The sequence below is a fragment of the Neoarius graeffei genome, chromosome 22, assembly GCF_027579695.1.
Source record: "Neoarius graeffei isolate fNeoGra1 chromosome 22, fNeoGra1.pri, whole genome shotgun sequence".
In the NCBI taxonomy this organism is placed as follows: Eukaryota; Metazoa; Chordata; class Actinopteri; order Siluriformes; family Ariidae; genus Neoarius; species Neoarius graeffei.
The window spans coordinates 30,906,842-30,927,475 of NC_083590.1; the positions used below are offsets into that span (position 1 = coordinate 30,906,842).

Genomic DNA, 20,634 nt, shown 5'->3' on the forward strand with positions numbered 1-20,634 from the left:
GGAGTTTGCTACAAGCGTCATTTCAAGTTTGTTTCAAATGAATGTTCTACTTTCGAGTTGTCTTGGAGCTGATGTACTATACTGTAAATTCTTTTACTGAAACTGCTCAGATTTTCTTTGGCTTGATGGATTATAAACAGCAGAATCGATAAGCATCCAAACACATCTAAGTACGGATGTAATTCCTTCGATATCTCCTCGGATATACCGACTTCTGATGCTGACATAAGAATGTTTCATTTCCATCGTGACATCTGTAACTTGTTACACAGCAAAAATACGAAGCAGAAGCGACACGCCATATTGTGGCACATCAGTCGATTGTACTGAAACAAATGGAGGAAGCCAGATTGAGGAACGGCATGAGGTTGAATGAAGCAGAAGTTTCATGTCGTACTGTGCTGCATCACTCATCCAAAGGAAAGCATAGATCGATGCAGTCTCAGTGCTGTGTTAGTGTAAGATGGTTACAATAAAAATATCATATTTTACCCTGGGCTCTGTTCACTGCTTAGTAATAGACGTCATGCCAGTCTAGGCAGCGTTCAATTTATATCAGTATATAAATGTAAATTTATATTTGAGTTCATAATGCCCAGGATACACTCACTGGAGTGTATTCAGCACTTATCTAATCAACCAATCATGCGGCAGTGGTGCAATGCATTAAATCATGCACGATACACATCAAGAGCTTCAGTTAATGTTAACTTCAAACACCAGAAGAAGGAAAACATCTGAGATCTCAGCGACTCAGCTGATAAGAACGCTGCTGGAACTCAAATAACCACTCTTTGCACCCGTGGTGATCTGAAAAGCATCTTAGAATGCACAGCAAATTGAACCTTCAGGCAGATGAGCTACAAAAGCGCAAGACATATCATTTTTCTCTCCAGCTCAGCCAGTTTGAAGTGGTTATGTCTGGTTTCATAGTGATGCTCCATTGTACTATGACAAGCACCATGGATGAAATGGATGAGACATCTGTTTTGAATGCAATGCAGGGAGAATAAACACACACACTTCTGTATGCATTCATTTTGAAAGATTTTTGTCAACTTTTTTTTTTTTTTGAGCTAGACCAGAGAGAGCAAGTGACGTGAACAAGCTTTGAAGGCCCGTGAATAGTTTGATTCCTGTGTTCTATTTGTTTGGTTGTTTGATTTTTTTTCCCTTCATATTTTCAAGTGCTTGGTTCTGTCTGCTGAAATAATCTGGGTCTGAATCCAAATTACAGCCTGCCAGTTTACAACCCCTGGTATTGAATATTTTTAGATGTCAGTGACTAAAACACTCTCAAACACATTCTGGATTTTTAAAATAAGTCTATAGCAATGACAAATTCTGCTCCTATAAGCTTTAATTTGGACTTGTGGTGTGCGTGTGTGTGTGTGTGTGTGTGTGTGTGTGTGTGTGTGTGTATTGTGCACATACCCCAACCCAGGCACAGGAACCGCTTGCGAATGAGGCGTGTCCTAATCTTGCCAATCACAGCAAGGTAAGACTGCCACGCCTCTGTTAGAACCCAGCAGAAAGAGGCCAGGAAGAAGAAATGGAGAAAGGCAGCAGTCACGGTGCACAGCCCCTGAGAAATCAGAGAGAGAGAGAAAGAGACAGTCATTGTGTATGATACACGTACATCTTAAAAAAATACTTCATTAAGTTTATAAAATAATATTATTCGGATAAAACGTGGCATTCTTGGAGATAGCTACCAGTGAATACATGCAGATAAGTCCAACAGTGTCACATGGTATATATTGAACAAGAACCGCAGCAGCTTTTATTAAAATAATAATAATAATAATAATAATAATGGGGTGGCATGGTGGTGTAGTGGTTAGCGCTCTCGCCTCACAGCAAGAAGGTCCGGGTTCGAGCCCCGTGGCCGGCGAGGGCCTTTCTGTGTGGAGTTTGCATGTTCTCCCCGTGTCCGCGTGGGTTTCCTCCGGGTGCTCCGGTTTCCCCCACAGTCCAAAGACATGCAGGTTAGGTTAACTGGTGACTCTAAATTGAGCGTAGGTGTGAATGTGAGTGTGAATGGTTGTCTGTGTCTATGTGTCAGCCCTGTGATGACCTGGCGACTTGTCCAGAGTGTACCCCGCCTTTCGCCCATAGTCAGCTGGGATAGGCTCCAGCTTGCCTGCGACCCTGTAGAACAGGATAAAGTGGCTACAGATGATGAGATGAGAAGACAACTGGTTAAGGTTCGTGTTTGATTTTGGTATCGCACCATCGCATAAATTAGCTGCATTAATAATTATGTCAATAGAACATCTTGACATGTATAGTAAGACAAGGATGTGTGTGTGTGTGTGTGTGTGTGTGTGTGTGTGTGTGTGTGTGTGTGTGTGTGTGAAATTGTATGAGGAAACATGATAAAAGGGACGAATAAATGATTGGAAATTGAAGAAGTGCAAGAAAAAGGCATGCTGTCTGCCAGCATTTACCAAGTGCCATGGAATTACAGCAGCCAGACACTGAAGTTAACCATGTACTGATATCCACTCCATATGACTGAGGACAAAAAGTAAGGAATAAAACATGGGGTCTGCTGTTATAGGAAAATAATCAACAATGGGTGAATGTGGTGTGGCCTTACATGAAGCAGAATTGAAGCTGATTTCCTATAACAGCACATCCTGAAGTGTTTTATTCCCCTCATACCACATCAATTTGCCCACTATTAAGTTATTAATGAAGGACACTTTGTACGTTTATCCATTTCTAGTCAAAACCCCAATTGCAAAAAAAAACAAAACAAAGTTGGGATACTATTTAAACAAATAAAAACAGGATGAGATTTGTGATTTGCGAAATATTCATTGAAAATAGTACAAAGACAGCATACCAAATGTTGAAACTGAGATTTTTTTTAATATACACTCATTTTGAATTTGATGCCAGCAACACGTTCCAGAAAAGTTAGGATGGGGCAACAAAAGACTGAAAAAGTTGTGCAATGCTTAAAAAAATTTGATTAGGTTAATTAGCAACAGGTCAGTAACATGATTGGGGATAAAAAGAGCATCCCAGAGAGGCGGAGTCTCTCAGAAGTAAAGATGGGGCGGGGTTCACCGCTCTGTGAAGGACTGTGTGGGCAAACAGTGCAACAATTTAAGAATAATGTTCCTCAATGTAAAATTGCAAAAGATTTTGGGAATCACATCATCTATGGTCCATAATATCATTAAAATACTCAGAGAATCTAGAGAAATCTCTGTATGCAAGAGACAAGGCTGAAAACTGACATTGGATGCCTGTGATCTTCAGGCCCTCAGGAGGCACTGCATTAAAAGCAGACACGTGCCTGTAGTGGAAATCACTGTATGGGCTCAGGAACACTTCAGAAAACCATCGTCTATGATTCTGAATTCATTACTGCATCCACAAATGCAAGTTAAACCCAGATATAAGCAATATCCAGAAACACCGCCACCTTCTCTGGGCCCGAGCTCTTTTACGATGGACTGAGGCGAAGTGGGAAACTGTCCTGTGGTCTGACACGTCAAAATTTGAAATTCTTTTTTGGAAATCATGAACAATGGAAATTATGAAATCGGAGACCATCCAGCTTGCTATCAATGCACAGTTCAAAAGCCAGCATCTGTAATCATATGGGGGCGAGGGCATTAGTGCACATAGCATAGGTAACTTGCACTTCTGGGAAGGCACCATTAATGCTGAATGATATACAAATTGTGGAGCAAGATGTTGAAATCCAGACAACATCTTTTACAAGGAAGGCTTTCCTTCTTTCAGCAAGACAATGTCAAACCGCTTTGTGCACAAATTAAAACTGCATGGCTCTGTAGTAAAAGAGTCCAGGTGCTAAACTGGCCTGCCTGCAGTCCAGACCTGTCTCCCATTTAAAACATTTGGTGCATTATGAAGTGCAAAATATGACAAAGGCAACCTCGATCTGTTGACCAACTGAAATTGTATATCAGGCAAGAATGGGACAACATTTCTCTTTCAAAACTACAGCCATTGGTCTCCTCAGTTCCCAAATGTTTACAGAGTGTTGTTAAAAGTAGAGGTGATGCAACACAGTGGTAAACATGCCCCGTCCCAACTTTTTTGAAACATGTTGATGGCATCAAATTAAAAATGAGCGTATATTTTTCAAAAAGCAATTAAATTTCTCAGGTTCAACATTTCAGATTTTGTCCTTGTAGCTACTATTTTCATTGAAATAATAAGGTTTCCATGAATGCAAATGAACACAAATTCTGTTTTCATTTACGTTTTACACAGTGTTCCAACTTTTTAGGAACTGGGGTTGTACATTTAATGTCGTGGAACATTTGTGAGACAAAACAATTCAGCTTGTCATATTACTGAGAAAATGTACAGCCCAACTGGAAAGTCCTCTGTCCTTTGTGGTGGGGAAAAAAATTGCCGTTATAAAGTGGTGAAACTGAAATGTTAAATAAACATCTTCTTACAGAAAATGCATCCATATAAAAAAAAAAAACATTATATGTTTTTCTTTGTTAAATAATAGCTCATTTGTAATCTGTTTATGATTGTGGAACATCATACAACAAGTTGTTACTGTGGAAACGATAGCAATAGCAATATTTAATTGTTAAATTTGAACTGAATTGACTTGCACCTGGAAGCACTATTACAGAGGTGCCATTATAGATAATGAATCACTGAATTCAAGAATTCAACAGTTGTGTGCCATAAAGGGACTTTAAATTGAACAAAACGAACATGTGAAACAAGCGCAGTGCCTTTCAACAATCTGTGTTTTCGGTATTAACCCAGAGTGCCTGCTTTGATTTGTGGCCGTGGAGTTCTCTTCTCACACTCACAACATTTCATAGTGATTGACACCACTGACATGCAGCTGACCCCCAAAGCCCTCGATACAGCTGCCAATCTCAAAACGTCCTTCCTCAACTTGATGTTTTCACCGAGATTGTATCTTACAGAATGTTCTGACAGGCAGGGAAAAGTGTTAATGTGTGCACGGTTCCAGTGATTGGCACTACCGTCACTGGTGCAGTTGGACAGCTTTCTATAGCCAGGTTAAACCTGGGCATGCTTGTGCTAATTGCTTTTCAGTCAGTGCTTTCCACATCTCGACAGGGGTCACAGCTTGATTTTTATTGAGCAAATTGAAGGAAAGGGCTGTGTTATTGTTCAGCAAATATTATAACAGTCCAACAAACAAAAGCAGTGTTAAAAAAAATAAATGCACCCTGAGGTGTACACTGATGTACTCTAACAGATAGAATAGATTGAGTTCCACGTAGCAAAGAACCTTTAACTATCCAGAGAACTATCAAAGAAACATTTAACCTCCAAAAGCCAACTCCAACAGACTCCTTTTTATTAACCCTTCATGAAACATGTCTGAGAAATACTTTCTATTCATCCATCCATTATTTATAACCGCTTATCCTGTTCAGGGTCGCGGGCAAGCTGGAGCCTATCCCAGCTGACTATGGGCGAGAGGCGGGGTACACCCTGGACAAGTCGGCAGATCATCACAAGGCTGACACACAAAGACAAACAACCATTCACACTCACGGTCAATTTAGAGCCACCAATTAAGCTAATCTGCATGTCTTTGGGGGAAACCGGAGCACCCGAAGGAAACCCACGGGGAGAACATGCAAACTCCACACAGAAAGGCCCCCGTCGGACACTGGGCTCGAACCCAGAACCTTCTTGCTGTGAGGCGACAGCGCTAACCACTACACCACCGTGCCACCAGAAATACTTTCTATATTTTCCAAATTCATTTTCTATAACAGCAGGGCTCTGCCTGTATTTCTGGCTGCAGGCAAATCACAGGTTTATATTAATGTGTTTTTCTTCTTCTTCTTCTTCTCCAGCACTGTTGCCAGGTCAGGGTCCATGTGGACCCTACTGATCCACATGTCATATTAATTGGAGCATAATTTTATGCTGGATGCCCTTCCTGCCACAACCCTCCCATTTCTGGACTTGGAGAACAACCATTCACACACACAGGCAATTTAGAGCAGCCAATTAGCCTAACCACATGTCTTTGGGGGAAACCAGAGCACCCAGAGGAAACCCATGTAGACACGGGGAGAACATGCAAACTCCACGCAGAAAGGCCCACGTCAGCTACTGGACTTGAACCCAGAACCTTCTCTCTGTGAGGCGACAGTGCTAACCACTACACACCCATATTAATGTGTTCATTCTAATATATTATTGTTTCTATAAAACTGGTTATACTGTATCTTCTATAATGTAAGTATAACATTAGCTAACTTATTTGTAAATGTTCCACAACACTGATTGTAAATATAAATGGATAAAATTGTGCCATCCATCCCTCCATCTGTTATCTATACCGCTTATCCATCAGTGCCGAAGAGGAAGCTGGAGCCAATCCCAGCTGACTCCATGTGAGAGGTGGGGTACACCCTGGGCAGGTTGCCAAACTATAGATAGTTTTCACATGACGTCACAGAGTCAGGGATTCCCTAGTGGCGGCCATCTTGCGGGTCAAGCTTACCATATGGGTGACTGAGCACATATTGTAATGCGCGAGTACAAAGTCTTCAAAAGAACCCAAGCAGGCTATTTAAAGCTAGCAATGGTGCACACTTGTTGTATTCACGGCTGTCGTAATAGGTCAGATGATGACGTCAAGCGGAGCTTTTATGGAATTCCCACTGTACGGGAGCACGAAGGCGAGCAAACAAAGAAACTCAGCATACAAAGGAGAAATCTGTGGCTTGCGAGAATCAACCGCAAGGATTATCAGTCTTCCAAACACAGCAAAGTCTGCTCCGATCATTTTATAAGTGGTAAGTTGTTTAAATAAACAATCAATTGTGTTTAAGTTTGTTTTTGGAAACCAAAACATCGTGTAAACAATCTCTGGAGAATGCCTAACTGGAACCGCTGAGTGTACGTTTACATTGTAATGTACACTTAATATCGCTCATTTGTCACGTTTCTATTTGAAACTTGTCACTTCACTCACGCAAGGGTCATTTTTGAAAAACATTTTAGGTCTATTCTGTATGATTTGATTTGTGTTTGGGATGCAAACAGCGCGCCTTTTGGCGGATGCCGCCTGAATCGCACAGATCCGATTTTTTTTTTTTAGGGGGGGCGTTGGAGTGTCTGATTATAATTTCAAAGTAAATTCTGTATTAAAATTACTAAATAAGCAAATCCGTTACAGTCCATGAAACAGGAAGTATAAGGATGAGAAAAAAACAGTTTAAATCGGAAAGCTGCCCACATTTGCGCAGCCCGAGCGGTGTGCAGGACTGCGCAAATGTGCGCAGCTTCCCGATTTAAACTGTTTTTTTCTCATCCTTATACTTCCTGTTTCATGGACTGTAACGGATTTGCTTATTTAGTAATTTTAATGCAGAATTTACTTTGAAATTATAATCAGACACTCCAACGCCCCCCCCCCCCCCAAAAAAAAAAAAATCGGATCTGCGCGATTCAGCCATGAAAAAGGCGGCATCCGCCAAAAGGCGCGCTGTGAATATATAAAGTTGTATATATCAGACAGCCTTTAAAGTTTGATGAAGTCAGTTTCAGGCTTTGGAGCAGGCTTTGGCAGTTTCAGGCTTTGGCAGCCCTGCATAGTCACTTGAAAATGCATCTTTGTCCACTTCGTAGGGGTCAATTCCCCCAATCAAGGCCAGTTTGGCTGCATACCGTTGTCGTGAGATGTCGTCTAATGTATCTATACACTTCTGTTTGCTTGATTTTGCCGACATCGATCTTTATTTTAGAAAACTGACTATATAACTTCATAAATTCGTCCAAGATAACGTAGCCGGTAATGGGATGGTCCATTTTGTTTGCCACACAAGATGGCGGCTGGAGGGCGTTCCCCGGAATGCCGTGACGTCAGTGAAAACTATCTATAGCAGGCGAACCAAGAAAACAAGAAACGAGCAACCATTCACACTCACATTCACACCGATGGGCTATTTAAAGTAGCATTTACACATTTATCAGCCTGATTGAAGTTTTGCAGTGTTGCATACACACGTCGTGCGCGCACACACACTCACCTTGCTGAGTGTCTGAGACTGTCCCACTAGTATAAGTATGTTCGAGGCCAGTATGGACAGACAGAAGTTCACCAATATGATGGACCTCTCAGAGCGAATGTACCTGAGGAACCAACACAAAATCACACATGCAAAAATGAATTCATGTTATGTTTCTCAGAGTTTAGCTATAAATGATGGCTGGAGCACAACAGAGTCACAGCTGCACCACATGCCACAACAGCCTTAATTCACCAACGGTAACAATAACTCTGGATAATTTTTCCATGAACTACAAAAGTGTGTGCTTTTTCCTGCTGATATGTGCCTCTGGAAATAAATGCAATTAAGGGCAAAATGGCTAAAAAAGCTTTGTGAGGAGCACAATGGCTCTGCTCGATGAATCAATACCCTTGCTTTCTTAGTGTCTTCCTGCACAGACAACTGTGGAAAGCAGTAATAAAGAGTTCAATAGAGCCTCAGTGTTTGCAGGCTTGGAAAGATGAAATGGGAGTAACAGGGATATTGGTGTGTTCCATAATTCCATAACTGCAGGCATTCCGTAACTATTAGAATTCTAGAACTATTATTATTCACAACTACTAGAATTCCATAACTACTAGAATTCCTCAACCACAAGAATTCCTGTAAAAGCCGTAATCATGGAATTCTAGTAGTTATGGAATTCTGAGAATTACAGCTTTTTAGCAGTTGTCGTTTTATGATTATTATCATTGAGGGATTCTAGAAGAGGTTAAATTCTTGTAGTTATGGAATTTTAATAGTTATGGAATTTGATCAATTGTGAAATTATAGTCGTTATGGAATTCTAAAGGTTATTGCACTCTAATCATCATGGAATTCTAGTAGTTGTGAAATTATTGTAGTTACGGAATTTTGGTAGTGCAACAGCTACTAAAAAGTGATAACTATCAATTCAGTAGCTATTAGAATTCCAGAATTATAAGAATTCTATGAATCGTGGACTGCAATAACCTTTAGAATTCCATGACGAGTAGAATTCCTTAACTACAAGAATTCCACATGTACTGGAATTCCTCAAGTATAAGAATTCCTGTAAAAGCTGTAATTATGAAATTATCGTAGTTACGGAATTCTGAGAGTTACAGCGTTTAGTAGTTCTTGTTTTCTAATCATGATGGAATTCTTATATTTGTGGGATTCTAGTAGATGTTAAATTCGTGTAGTTATGGAATTTAATCCATTGTGAAATTATACTCGTTATGGAATTCAAAAGGTTATTGCATTCTAATAGTAGTGGAATTCTAGTAGTTGTGAAATTCTTGTAGTTACAGAATTTTAGGAGTGCAACAGTGACAACTATCAGCATTCTGTAACTACTAGAATTCCATCATCATAAGAATTCCATGAATAGTGGAACGCAAAAACCTTTAGAATTCCATGACTAGTAGAACTCATTAACTACAAAAATTCCATAAACTTCTAGAATTCCATGACTATTAGAGTGCAATAATCTTTAGAATTCCCATAACTACAAGAGTTTCACAACTACTAGAATTATACGACTAAAAAGCTATAACTATCAGAATTCCAAAACTATTAGAATTTCATGACTAGTAGAATTCCGTAACTATAAGAATTCCATAACGCCAGTGCAGAAATACAGAAACAACTGGTGAAAACAAACAGCTTGGATGATTAGCGACTGTTTAGTTGGGGTAAGTGGAAATTTGTGCAAATATACTTATTGTGCAACTTTTTTTAAAAAACTTGCCACCACTCTTCTTCTTTGGAGGACCTTGAGAATTTGTTAATGGTATTACCGGCGTCAACAAAGTAACGAGTCTAACACAACAAAGAATCTAATACAAATGTGAAAATTAACACTAAGTAAACAAACACCCAGAAGGGGCGCAATGGATGAAAGACAAAACATTACAAAAAGCTAAAAAGACAGTAATGATAATATTCCTATCGTTTTGCTGGTTCAGTCATGACACTCAATATGATCATTTGTTTTGTGTTGGTTTTTATACAATACGCTGCTCCCACATCTATTTGGTTGATTAGATATGATCAAGAATCATCAATCAAAGATCAAATTATGATAACGTGACCAGGGAATGTGTAGTCAATTACTTTAACCCCTTTGGCCACAAGGAAAAATGCTATGGAACTTCATGTGTACAATTGTACACATTATGTCCAAAGGGGTTATATATGAGTTCAGAGGTGGCGATTAGCCACACTATGAAGAAATGGGGGTGGATTGCGATGGGAGTGAAGCCTGCCGAGGGCACTGTATGTTCTAGGGCCCGACATTGCAGTGGATTGTCTTAAAACCCCATTTAAGCAAGTCACCATGCTGTGAAAGATTCAGAGTCATGGTCAGTGGGAGTGAACAAACACTCAACTCAGCTCTGTTTGTGCCCAGGACACAATGTTAGTCTTTGCTCCAGGCCATCTGCCACATACAGGCTGCTGGGTTTTGAGTCTTCACAATAATAATTGAGCGAGCATTCACCACATTATGCTGCCTGGATCTTGTCTATTTCAAAAGACATCTAATTGCAGTTTTATCTCAGTGTGCGTCCACCCCATTTGAATAATCTGAATAATCCCTCATGGGCAGCTGCCAAAGTCCATAAATTAATGTTGCAGTTCAGTTTCAGTAGAAGACTAGATCTAATGCTTACGAACAGGTCAAAATGACCCAATTCAAATATTTACTAAATAATGGCACAGCATCAAAAATACCTGCACGGCTGAACGTATCAGGTGAATCTGATGAAAATCTTTTTTTTTTCAGAAAGTCATAAGAAAAAGTTTGATTTTAGTTCATTTGTGCACACGGTTATCATATTTCTTTTGCACTTGTGCACCATCGGAAGGATCCCTAACCATGTAAATGAGTTTTGTGTATCTACTCATGTGTACTATTGCACTTTTTATAGCACATATATAGTCCATACAATAAATATGAATCTATGAAATTGAATGATATATAATCCTAATTACCTCACCCGGGACGGAGTCCACCAGGGGGCGAGGTACTGTTTTCGGGCAGGTTTCTTTGTTAACGATATTACGGGAAAACGTCTGGACCAATCTTCATGAAACTTTCAGGATAGATGGGCATTGGTCTCAAATAGAAGCTCCAACTTTTTTGAGGGTCATCCGGTCAAGGTCACCAAAAAGGTCAAAATGTTTTTTGTTGTGGCTACTGCCTCATATAGAGGCACTAGCCACTACGTCATCATGCTGTAAGAGTGTAACAATCGCGCACTGCGCATGCACATACATGTGTTCCGATTAAAATGGCCAGTGAGTGTATACAATTTGGTTCACCATTTAAAATAAATGGACTAGACTAAAGAAATCACTTTGAGATACTGTATATTTATGCTTATTACAGAGGGAAAGTGTGTTCCACTGAGCTCTAGCGCCGGGCCATTTCCGGCGAAATAAGAATTTGGGTCATGGCGACAGCGTGTGTGTGTCAGCCTCGGTTCGGAGGTTTCAATTTCAAAAACTGTAAGAGGTAAGAGCAGAAGTACAGACACTTGGTATATTTTACTTCTGTGATTTTTAAATTGTTCATTTTTGGATTACGCTTCATTTTTGTGGCTACTGCCTCATAGAGTAAATATATATGCTACCGTATATTTACTGTATGGACATGGGATCAGAAAACTATTTTATTTACCGTATAAGCAATAGCCACATGGACCCATAGAGTACCTTTTTTTTTTTTCCACGATATCTTCCTTCATAAATAAGTGCTACCGGGTGAGGTTTGCTTTGCCTGGCAACACTTATTATTTCAGATTCTGGTTATAAGACTACAAAAATATAGAAAAGTTCAGAGGGGGCATGGGGGTGAATACTTTTGCAGGCCACTGTCGATTAAAGCTTCTTTCTTTCTTTCTTTCTTTCTTTCTTTCTTTCTTTCTTTCTTTTCCTTTGCTGTACATGATCATTGACAATATAACAGCAAAAACAAAACAAACAAACAAAAAATCCACAAACAAACAAACAAAAAATATTACAACCCCGATTCCAAAAAAGTTGGGACAAAGTACAAATTGTAAATAAAAACGGAATGCAATGATGTGGAAGTTTAAAAATTCCACATTTTATTCAGAATAGAACATAGATGACATATCAAATGTTTAAACTGAGAAAATGTATCATTTAAAGAGAAAAATTAGGTGATTTTAAATTTCATGACAACAACACATCTCAAAAAAGTTGGGACAAGGCCATGTTTCCCACTGTGAGACATCCCCTTTTCTCTTTACAACAGTCTGTAAACGTCTGGGGACTGAGGAGACAAGTTGCTCAAGTTTAGGGATAGGAATGTTAACCCATTCTTGTCTAATGTAGGATTCTAGTTGCTCATCTGTCTTAGGTCTTTTTTGTCGTATCTTCCGTTTTATGATGCGCCAAATGTTTTCTATGGGTGAAAGATCTGGACTGCAGGCTGGCCAGTTCAGTACCCGGACCCTTCTTCTACGCAGCCATGATGCTGTAATTGATGCAGTATGTGGTTTGGCATTGTCATGTTGGAAAATGCAAGGTCTTCCCTGAAAGAGACGTCGTCTGGATGGGAGCATATGTTGCTCTAGAACCTGGATATACCTTTCAGCATTGATGGTGTCTTTCCAGATGTGTAAGCTGCCCATGCCACACGCACTAATGCAACCCCATACCATCAGAGATGCAGGCTTCTGAACTGAGCGCCGATAACAACTTGGGTCGTCCTTCTCCTCTTTAGTCCGAATGACACGGCGTCCCTGATTTCCATAAAGAACTTCAAATTTTGATTTGTCTGACCACAGAACAGTTTTCCACTTTGCCACAGTCCATTTTAAATGAGCCTTGGCCCAGAGAAGACGTCTGCGCTTCTGGATCATGTTTAGATACGGCTTCTTCTTTGAACTATAGAGTTTTAGCTGGCAACGGCGGATGGCACGGTGAATTGTGTTCACAGATAATGTTCTCTGGAAATATTCCTGAGCCCATCTTGTGATTTGCAATACAGAAGCATGCCTGTATGTGATGCAGTGCCATCTAAGGGCCCGAAGATCACGGGCACCCAGTATGGTTTTCCGGCCTTGACCCTTACGCACAGAGATTCTTCCAGATTCTCTGAATCTGTTGATGATATTATGCACTGTAGATGATGATATGTTCAAACTCTTTGCAATTTTACACTGTCGAACTCCTTTCTGATATTGCTCCACTATTTGTCGGCGCAGAATTAGGGGGATTGGTGATCCTCTTCCCATCTTTACTTCTGAGAGCCGCTGCCACTCCAAGATGCTCTTTTTATACCCAGTCATGTTAATGACCTATTGCCAATTGACCTAATGAGTTGCAATTTGGTGCTCCAGCTGTTCCTTTTTTGTACCTTTAACTTTTCCAGCCTCTTATTGCCCCTGTCCCAACTTTTTTGAGATGTGTTTCTGTCATGAAATTTCAAATGAGCCAATATTTGGCATGAAATTTCAAAATGTCTCACTTTCGACATTTGATATGTTGTCTATGTTCTATTGTGAATATAATATCAGTTTTTGAGATTTGTAAATTATTGCATTCTGTTTTTATTTACAATTTGTACTTTGTCTCAACTTTGTTGGAATCGGGGCTGTATATAGCTATTATAAACCTACTTTATATTAACTTATATATTTATACGGTTACGTTATTATATACAGTAATTGCACGGTTTTGTTGAATACCTCAATTCTGATTGGTCAGTTATGGTAATCTGCGGTCTGTTATTTCTGTATAACACACTTTTGCTCTGTATAACAGACTGTTGCTATGGACCAGGTCATTAGCGGAAGCAATACATCATTTTTTGTGTTATTCATTTCTTTAGTAAGTAGCCGTTTAATAAGTGTGATAATGTACAGTGAGCTGGTTATCACCACAAAACAAACCACTTCAGCGTGATTCAAGATCCCTCCGCTTCATGTCAGGGTCCTTTATCACCCCGTCAGGGTTCACCTCGCAACAAAGACCTGCTAGCTGTACATGATCCCTTACATATTAATACATTTTATACTACAGTGAATTTATACTCGAATCTGAATGGAAGAAGGTTTGCATTATTTTAGTTAAGGGTAGTAAATAAGGCAGTTCTGACTGTAGCCTGTACAATATGTTAATATGAATATGCTCATGCTTATATGTTAAGCATGGAGAAAACTTTGCCTAAAGGTTTGAGTTCCCCCTTACCTCCAGGAGGCAGCATAGATGATCAGTAAGATGAGTAAAGCCGTGCAGGACACTCCACAACCCACCATGAGTGGGACTGAGGGCAAGCTGGACGGTCTCATATCCTATACGTGAACAAGAGAAAAATGTGCATATAAATAAACAATTCACACTGTGTGTCACAGAAGATTATTGTTTCAGTGACTCATCTTCAATTAACTAATTGATATGTATATGTTGCAGGTTAAATCCATTCTCAGGTTAAACCTGTATTCAACCTAGGTTGAATTGGTGAACTACATTTTGCCGAAGTTAAATATATAGACAACATTAAAGGTTACATTTATAAGTTTTGTATGTTTTGAGACAGTGAGCTTTTTATTAGAGTTTGGGTTAGCTTTATTTTAGGGTTTGGGTTAGCTTTATTTTAGGGTTTGAGTTAGCTTTATTTTAGGGTTTGAGTTAGCTTTATTTTAGGGGTTGAGTTAGCTTAATTTTAGGGTTTGGATTAGCTTTATTTTAGGGTTTGGGTTAGCTTTATTTTACAGTTTGGATTAGCTTTATTTTATAGTTTGGGTTAGCTTTATTTTAGGGTTTGAGTTAGCTTTATTTTAGGGTTTGGGTTAGCTTTATTTTAGCGTTTGGGTTAGCTTTATTTAAGGGTTTGGGTTAGCTTTATTTTAGGGTTTGGGTTAGTTTTATTTTAGGGTTTGGGTTAGCTTTATTTTAGGGTTTGGGTTAGCTTTATTTTACTGTTTGGGTTTGCTTTATTTTAGAGTTTGGGTTAGCTTTTGTTAGTGTTTGGGTTAGCTTTTTTTTAGGGTTTGGGTTAGCTTTATTTTAGAGTTTGGGTTAGCTTTTTTTAGGGTTTGGGTTAGCTTTATTTTAAAGTTTGGGTTAGTTTTATTTAAGGCTTTGGCTTTATTTTAGGGTTTTGGTTATTTTTATTTTAGGGTTAGCTTTATTTTAGGGTTAGGGTTAGCTTTATTTTAGGGTTAGCTTTATTTTAGGGTTAGAGTTAGCTTTATTTTAGGGTTTGGGTTAGCTTTATTTTAGGGTTAGCTTTATTTTAGGGTTGGGTTAGCTTTCTGTTAGGGTTTGGGTTAGCTTTTTGTTGGGGTTTGGGTTAGTTTTATTTTAGGGTTTGGGTTAGTTTTATTTTAGGGTTTGGGTTAGCTTTTTGTTGAGGTTTGGGTTAGCTTTATTTTAGGGTTAGCTTTATTTTAGGGTTTGGGTTAGCTTTATTTTAGGGTTTGAGTTAGCTTTATTTTAGGGTTTGGGTTAGCTTTATTTTAGGGTTTGGGTTAGCTTTATTTTAGGGTTTGGGTTAGCTTTTTGTTGAGGTTTGGGTTAGCTTTATTTTAGGGTTTGGTTTAGCTTTATTTTAGGGTTTGAGTTAGCTTTATTTTAGGGTTTGGGTTAGCTTTATTTTAGGGTTTGGGTTAGCTTTATTTTAGGGTTTGGGTTAGTTTTATTTTAGGGTTAGCTTTATTTTAGGGTTTGGGTTAGCTTTCTGTTAGGGTTTGGGTTAGTTTTATTTTAGGGTTTGGGTTAGCTTTTTGTTGGGGTTTGGGTTAGCTTTATTTTAAGGTTTGGGTTAGGTTTTGTTGAGGTTTGGTTTAGCTTTATTTTTGTGTTTGGGTTAGCTTTTTGTTGGGGTTTGGGTTTGCTTTTTGTTAGGGTTTGGGAGAATTTGCAACATTGACCTGTATGCTGTAGTGGGCTGTGGACTACAGATCTGGAGCATGTGATTTCAAATCCTGGTGAGTACAATAAAAATTTATTTATTTCACTTTGATTTGTTGAGTGTTTGTAGAGAGGTAGTTGAGAAGGTATGACATCAAGGGAAGGGAGTCCAGGTGATGAGGACCAGAGAGCGGAGGTTATTGGGTAGAAAGAGGTGAGAGAAGACAACAATTTTCATTTTCTTCTTGTTTTATTTATTTACTTTTTAAAAATGATTATTTCAACCCCCCTCCCAAAAAAGCCATGCCCCTATTTTTTTATGGCACCCCATTAAAAATCCCTTTTCAGACAGTTGAGCCCAGGTTAAATACACATTTTACTGAGGTAAAAATGTGGTTCACCAATTCTACCGAGGTTTTAACCTAAGACCAGATTTAACCTGTGACATATATGCATATAGGTATATTTTGGTGTTTTGAGAACATGACACTTGTTGTAGTATTGGATGTCTCTGTGAATGTCAGAGGCTATGAAAATGGGAGAAAAACAAATAATGTGGAGCACCAATATCCAGCCAGTGAGGGCAAGAAGGTAGCGCTACTTGTCACTCAATCATGTTGCCTGACAAATCAGAACATCACACTTCTTGCACAAATGTTCAGGCTTTTAAATCAGGGCCAGAGGTCATCACCTGGCAGACCACCATCTGGGTGCAGATCCAGAAAACAATTTGACCAGACTGAACCATGTGCTTCAAACATGCTGTCACACTGTTATACTATGTGAATTAAAAAAAAAAAAGCCATAGTTCAGGTTTCTAAACATATATATATATATATATATATATATATATATTTGGTGCAGGGTGCAGTGGTGGTTTAATGTTTAAGGCTCTGGGCTACTGATCAGAAGGTTGTAGGTTCACACCTCAGCACAATCAAGCTGCCAATATTGGGCCCTTGAGAAAGGGCCTTAACTTACAGCTCCAGGGGTGCTTCATCATGGCTGATCCTGTGCTCTGACCCCAGCTTCTGAACAAACTGGGATATGCAAAGAAAGGAATTTGGAATTTCACTGTGATATATAATCTCATTATCTGTAGCCGCTTTATCCTGTTCTACAGGGTCGCAGGCAAGCTGGAGCCTATCCCAGCTGACTACGGGCGAAAGGCGGGGTACACCCTGGACAAGTCGCCAGGTCATCACAGGGCTGACACATAGACACAGACAACCATTCACACTCACACCTACGGTCAATTTAGAGTCACCAGTTAACCTAACCTGCATGTCTTTGGACTGTGGGGGAAACCGGAGCACCCGGAGGAAACCCACGCGGACACAGGGAGAACATGCAAACTCCGCACAGAAAGGCCCTCGCCGGCCACAGGGCTCGAACCCGGACCTTCTTGCTGTGAGGCGACAGCACTAACCAACACCACTGTGCCGCTATCTATCTATCTATCTATCTATCTATCTATCTATCTATCTATCTACATGCATACACTAGTGCATCTCAAAAAATTAGAATACCATGAAAAAGTTCCTTTTTTTCATAATTTAATTCAAAAAGGTAAACTTTCATATATTCTATATTCATTACATGTAAAGTGAAATATTTAAAGCCTTTTTTGTCTTAATTTTGATGATTATGGCTTATAGCTCATGAAAATCAGAAATCCAGTATCTCAAATTATTAGAATATTCCCTAAGATCAATCAAAAAAAGGATTTACAAAACAGAAATGTCCAACTTCTGAAAAGTACATTCATTTATACACTCAATACTTGGTTGGGGCTCCTTTACCATGAATTACTGTATCAATGTGGTGTGGCATGGAGGTGATCAGTCTGTGGCACTGCTGAGGTGTTATTGAAGCCCAGGTTGCTTTGATAGTGGCCTTCAGCGTATCTGTATTTTTGGGTCGGGTGTTTCTCATCTTCCTCTTGACAATACCCCATAGATTCTCTATGGGGTTCAGGTCAGGCAAGTTGGCTGGCCAATCAAACACAGTAATATCATGGTCAGCAAACCATTTGGTAGTAGTTTTGGCACTGTGGGTAGGTGCTAAGTCCTGCTGGAAAAGGAAATCAGCATCTCCAGAAAGCTCGTCAGCAGATGGAAGCATGAAGTGCTCTAAAATCTCCTGGTAGATGGCTGTGTTGACTTTGGACTTGATAAAATACAGTGGACCAACAGCAGCAGATGACATGGCACCCCAAATCATCACAGACTGTGGAAACTTCACACTGGGCTTCAAACACCTTGGATTCTGTGCTTCTCCACTCTTCCTCCAGACTCTAGAACCATGATTTCCAAATTAAATGCAAAATGTACTTTCATCTGAAAAGAGGACTTTGGACCACTGAGCAACAGTCCATTTCTTTCTCTCCTTAGCCCAGATAAGACACTTCTGACATTGTCTCTGGCTCAGGAGTAGCTTGATATTAGGAATGCGAAAGTTGTAGCCCCTTTCTTGAAGATGTCTGTTCGTGATGGGTCTTGATACATTGACACCAGCCTCAGTCCACTCCTTGTGAAGCTCTCCCAAGTTCTTGAATCAACTTTTCTTGACAATCCTCTCAAGACTGCGGCCATCCCTGTCGCTTGTGCACCTTTTCCAGCCACCCTTTTCAGCAATGACCTTTTGTGGCTTACCCTCCTTGTGGAGGGCATCAGTGATCATCTTCTGGACAACAGTCAAGTCAGCAGTCTTCCCCATGATTGTGGTTGTGTGTACTGAACTAGACCGAGAGATACACTGTGTTCATACTGTTTTACTCAAACTTGAAATGAAATATTCTAATATTTTGAGATGGTTTTTTTTTTTTATGTTTTTGTACTGTATGCCATACTGATTAAAATTAAAATAGAAAAATGCTTGAAACATTTTAGTTTATGTGGAATGAGTTTAGAATATATAACATTTTCACTTTCTTAAATAACTGATGGAAAATATTGAACTTTTTCCCAATATTCTAATTTTTTGAGATGCTCTAGTGTGTGTATATATATATATATATATATATATATATATATATATATATATATATATATATATTTTAGAGCACAGTGAAATTCCTTTCTTTGGATGTCCCAATTTGTCTTACTTGTCCCAAGTAAGAGCTGCCTTTAGGTAAATAGAAGAAGTCTTTATGTGTGTGTGTGTGTGTGTGTGTGTGTGTGTGTGTGTGAGACAAATAAAAACTTCTATTTACCTAAAGGCAGCTCTTACTTATTTATGGCCAGAAACAAATCATTAATGGGTTAACATTTAAACTAGGCCTGTTGAAGTTAACACAATATTAACGCATTAATGCAAATTCCTTTTAACGCCACTCATTTTTTTGGCGTGCGATTAACGCATTTATGTTCTATGCCCCTCCCCCATAGTTTGGGAAATCAGGACATGACGTAGCGTGAGTGAGCGATGTTGTGAGTAGCTGGTTGGCGTAAGTCATGATAAAGTGCACTTATGTACAGAATCAACTTATATTGTTGCATTCTGACTGTTTACATAAAAATGTGTGTATTTTTTTTTGTACATGCTTTTGATGGTCCAGAGGGGAGAAAAGAAGACGTGTTAAGGTCCGTGTGTGTGTGTGTGTGTGTGTGTGTGTGTGCGCAAAAAGTGTTAATAAATGCAGTTTTTGCTCATGAATGTACTGTATATTCACCAGTGAGTTATTGCATTTTACTGGAAAGCATCTTTATGAGCCGTGTGCCTTCACAAACAGATTTATTTGGGTTTTGTATTTTTATTTTCTTTATTTAAAGATAGCCACTACTGTTGCCCAGAGTCCGCCTTACCTCATGTGGTTAGTTTATTTTATTGCACAGTTTCGGGCTAGAAGTTAAGGACAGAACTAGAGCAAAATACTGTATTGTTTTGTTCACACTGAATTGTGTTAAACCCTCAGAATTATAATGTTAACGCTGCTTTACATTTTAAATGCATTGGGGGAATAAAATACCCACAAATATAATGTTTGCTGTGTCCTTCCTGACCTGGCCACATAGATTTGCATAAAGCAAGCATATTTGTCCGCTCCCAATTCTCAAAAACTTGAAAAATATCCCTTTAAGGTACATTTAGAACAGATAAAAATGTGCGATTAATTTGCAATCGATTGTGAGTTAAATTTGGACAATAATGCGATGAATGACGATTAAATATTTTAAATGATTGACAGCCGTAATTAAAAGATAACTGCTGTGGCTTTTCAGTCACATAAGTTGCATTAGTTCCTTTGAACGAAAGGGTTTTATTTTGTGTGTGTGCCTAGATTTTTACAAACCCTCAAAATTAAGTACTCTGATCTACAATAAGTGTATAGATGTAAATTGGAGGGTGTGGTTTTACAGATAACACTGAAGGGACGGGCTGTATTGGTTTGGAATTACAGTTTTTCAGTGGTGCTTGAAAGTTTGTGAACCCTTTAGAATTTTCTATATTTCTGCATAAATATGACCTAAAACAACATCAGATTTTCACACAAGTCCTAAAAGTAGATCAAGAGAACCCAGTTAAACAAATGAGACAAAAATATTATACTTGGTCATTTATTTATTGAGGAAAATGATCCAATATTACATATCTGTGAGTGGCAAAAGTATGTGAACCTCTAGGATTAGCAGTTAATTTGAAGGTGAAATTAGAGTCAGGTGTTTTCAATCAATGGGATGACAATCAGGTGTGAGTGGGTACCCTGTTTTATTTAAAGAAC

General features: G+C 39.1%; 1 protein-coding gene across 1 annotated transcript in view; it reads right to left on the reverse strand.

Moving 5' to 3' along the window:
* Positions 1-20,634, reverse strand: part of adgrb2 (adhesion G protein-coupled receptor B2) — an 836,040-nt gene that overhangs the window by 221,554 nt on the left and 593,852 nt on the right. Inside the window, exons 17-19 of the mRNA XM_060904734.1 lie at positions 14,247-14,350; positions 8,040-8,142; positions 1,435-1,585 (exon numbers count right to left, since the gene is read on the reverse strand). Of these exons, the coding sequence (XP_060760717.1) occupies positions 1,435-1,585; positions 8,040-8,142; positions 14,247-14,350 (358 nt within the window). The remainder of the gene's footprint in view (positions 1-1,434; positions 1,586-8,039; positions 8,143-14,246; positions 14,351-20,634) is intronic.